Source organism: Entamoeba invadens, assembly GCF_000330505.1.
Source record: "Entamoeba invadens IP1 unplaced genomic scaffold scaff_1105074724549, whole genome shotgun sequence".
Classification (NCBI taxonomy): domain Eukaryota; phylum Evosea; order Mastigamoebida; family Endamoebidae; genus Entamoeba; species Entamoeba invadens.
Window position 1 is genome coordinate 81,485 of NW_004443664.1, and position 3,651 is coordinate 85,135.

The window sequence follows — 3,651 nt, forward strand, 5'->3', positions numbered from 1 at the left end:
TAATTTTGTTTACAATTATAATGATGATATTTTTAATATTATTTATTGTATTTACAGTTAAATGCATTGAAAAGAAAGTACATCAAAAACAACTTGCAAAAACAACAACAAGTTTCAAAATGAGTCATTCGAACATTTCTTTTGTTCAACTTTGTGAAGATGTTGTTGTCAATAAAACAGAAATTTTATTTGGTTGTTCTGATGATCCAGTCAAAGTTGGTGTTGAAAGTCGTGAATTGATATGTGTTGGCAACTCGTCAAAGCAACATTTGAAAATCCAATTTTCGACTATAATTAATACTGCAAAATACACAATCAAAACAGAACCCAAAGTTGTATCTTTATCACAAGGAATGGCAGTCGAATTTGAAATATTTGTTGAACCAAAATGTTCATGTAAAATTGATGATAAAATTGTGCTTTTCTCAAAAGGATTAAAAGATGGAATTACAAACAACAACCAATTAACTTTGAGTATTTTTACTGAGATGTCAACACGTCTTGACCCAGATGAGTTAATTGAAGAGAAGAAACTGGGCGAGGGGTCTTTTGGTATTGTCTACAAAGGATCTTTTAGAGGAAATTGTGTGGCTATTAAGAAGATGAAGGAATTAAAAAAAGATGTTGATGAAATAATTGACTTTACCAAAGAAGTTGAAATGCTTGACAAATTTCGAAGTGAATATATCGTCCATTTTTATGGAGCTGTATTTATACCAAATAAAGTGTGTATGGTCACTGAGTTCGCACAATATGGAAGTTTACAAGATTTGATGAAACACAAAACATATGACGAAGTTGACATGAAACTTCGACTTAAAATGATGTTGGACGCATCAAGAGGTATTTTGTATCTACATGAAAATGGAATATTACATCGAGACATCAAACCAGACAATTTACTTGTGTTTTCATTAAATTTAAATGATAAGGTGAATGCCAAATTGACCGACTTTGGATCGTCGAGAAACATTAATATGTTGATGACTAACATGACATTCACAAAGGGTATTGGTACACCAACTTACATGGCGCCTGAGGTGTTAAACAAAGAAAAGTACACAAAATATGCAGACGTCTTTTCGTTTGGCATTACAATGTATGAAGTGTTCGGGTGGTGTGAAGCGTATCCATTTACCACATTCAAATTTCCATGGAAAATAGCCGAGTTTGTGACCGCTGGAAAACGACTTGAAAGAAGAGAAAACATTCCAAAAACATTATATCAACTAATACAAATGTGTTGGAAACAAAACCCAAAAGAAAGAGAAACAATTAATAATATCGTTGAATGTATTCAAAAAAGTTATAATGCGGTATAAAACCAAATAAATTAATTTAAGTGTTCAATACAGCAGCTAGATATTATCAAATTGAAACATTTTTATATTTTTATTAACATTATAATAAAGTATTTATTTAACAATTATTTATATAAAACTGATTTGTGTAATGATAATAAAATGTAATAAAATTCATTTACAGCATTCAATTTAATAATAATTTTATATTTATTAGTGTATTACTTATGTTAAAACATATTTGCACATTTAAAGAGAACAACAAAAAATTTGATTCTCTTTTCAAAGTATTCAAGTTTCAAATCAAACAAAAAAGTATCTGACTGGTTCAATCCATTTAATGTCAAATAAAAAAGACTCTGCAACATAATCAGTAACCACTGTTTTATTTTGCTGAGATTTGGATAATTAAACAACGTACAAATCAAGTTACCAATTAAAAACTATTTTTTTTGTTTAATATATGAATCTCTATGTTTATGTTTTTGTGTGATTCATTTGTTAATGTTTTTCTTTGTTTATATACTTTCTTTTTTAATTGAGAAAAAGCAATTATGTTATAAAACGAAGACTTGTTATTGATGTACTTTGACTGTTGCTTTTTGGATGAGATATTAAATGATATTTGGTGTGAGAAATATAATGTTTTTACATTGTTATGATAGAACAAATAATTTTGGCTTTTCTTTTTTAAATTGTTTAAAAAATGTCTGAGTAAATATATAGCAACACAACAAAATTTTATATGTGTATATTAATAGTTATTAAATTCATTTAAATATTGTTTTTGAAACACGTGTAATTGTTGTTACATACAAGTAGAGGTTTAACTTGGTTTGATTTCTTTTGTCTTGATTTTGTTATTTTAAACATTTTTATTAAAAAATAAATTAATTTAATTGGTAAGTTGGAAAACACGAATACTTTTTGGTGTATATGTTTGCCCATCAATGAGATCTCCACTTTGTGCAGTGTAACTAGTGGGAGTACATTTATTATTGTTAATTATACCACGTTTGCCAAGGGATATGTCTTATAAGTAAATGTCTTTTGTATTATTGTTTCCAAATACAAAAAGATAAGAATCGTCTTTTGTGCAAGAAATGAAAGCGTTGTCACCTTGTCCTTCTTTTAACACAAATACTTTAAGGTTTTAAGTCTCCATTTCGCACAAGTGAAAATATGAATGAAGTGTCGCTTTTCAACCAATAACCAATTTTATCAATTGTGCCATAGTAAACCCCTCCAAATTTGTTCTTTTTATCGTCTTCAATCAAAAACAGAAGATCACTTTTTCCTTTTATTTTGTCATCAAATACAGATGTGTCTTTGCTCCAGTCATCTTCAAATGAGTTAAACACAATATTGGAAATTTTCTTCTTTGTAATTTCTTCAAGTTTTTGACGTTCGCCGTTTTCAAGACCAAAATTGAAATTTTGTTCCATTTCTCTTCGTTCGTTTTTAATATTTTTCAATTCATCAATTTTATTTGTTTTAATTTTTTCTATTTTTGAAAGTTCGGTTTTAAAGTCTTCTTCAAGTTTCTTCTTTTTAATTACGTAGTCTTCCATGTAAAGTGCATTTAACTTCTTTATTGAATTGTCCAATTTTATTTCGTATGTTGGTATCTCTTTAATGTGTTGTTTAGTTATTGCTGATAATAACAAAACATCTTGCAAAAGTGACTGCCACTCCTTTTTTAAAAGTAATCTTTTTTTTGATAATCTTCATCGAGTATTTCAAATTCTTTTTCAGCTTCTTTTATTTGCTCTTGAATGGGTAATTCTTTTTGCTCTTCAACTTTTTTAATTAATTCTTTTGGGTTTTCTTTGGGGTCATCTAACAGCTTAATGATCAGAGTTGTTAGGTTTTGAATTTGCGCTTTAACTTCTTCCATCCTACTAGTATTATCTGTGTTTATTAGTATTGTATAAGCTGTTATTAATTATAATCAAATGAATGGATTAAATTAGTAATTTATTATATTTTCTTTGAAATGAAGTGGATCTATATATATTATAAATTATAATAACTACTAACTAGTTATAAGAATTTATATATTAATAATAAAATTATTATATTATAGTTTTAATAACAAAACAGAAAACATTTTTTAATGGAAAAAAAACATGTCATAATATTAACTGTATTATTGAGAATTTAAATTTTATTTTGTTTTAATACAATAAATTTTGACATTAAAACTAAACGTCAATTGGCGGTCATATGAACTTGTAATGTAATAATTCGAGAGATGGACGACTCGATTGAATTGAACAACACTCTGCCGTATTCTGTTGACAAAAATGGAATTTGTAACTGGTGAAGTGCTTGATTATATACTCAAGAA

The 3,651-nt window shown here is 27.3% G+C and overlaps 1 protein-coding gene across 1 annotated transcript; it reads left to right on the top strand.

The window, feature by feature from the left end:
* Positions 1-80: 80 nt before the first annotated feature.
* On the top strand, positions 81-1,322 carry EIN_238850 (protein kinase, putative; the record flags this gene model as incomplete). Its single annotated transcript, XM_004260348.1, has 1 exon — positions 81-1,322. A coding segment is annotated over one exon (1,242 nt), but the record flags the coding sequence as incomplete, so codon positions are not given.
* Between the last annotated feature and the right edge of the window lie 2,329 nt (positions 1,323-3,651).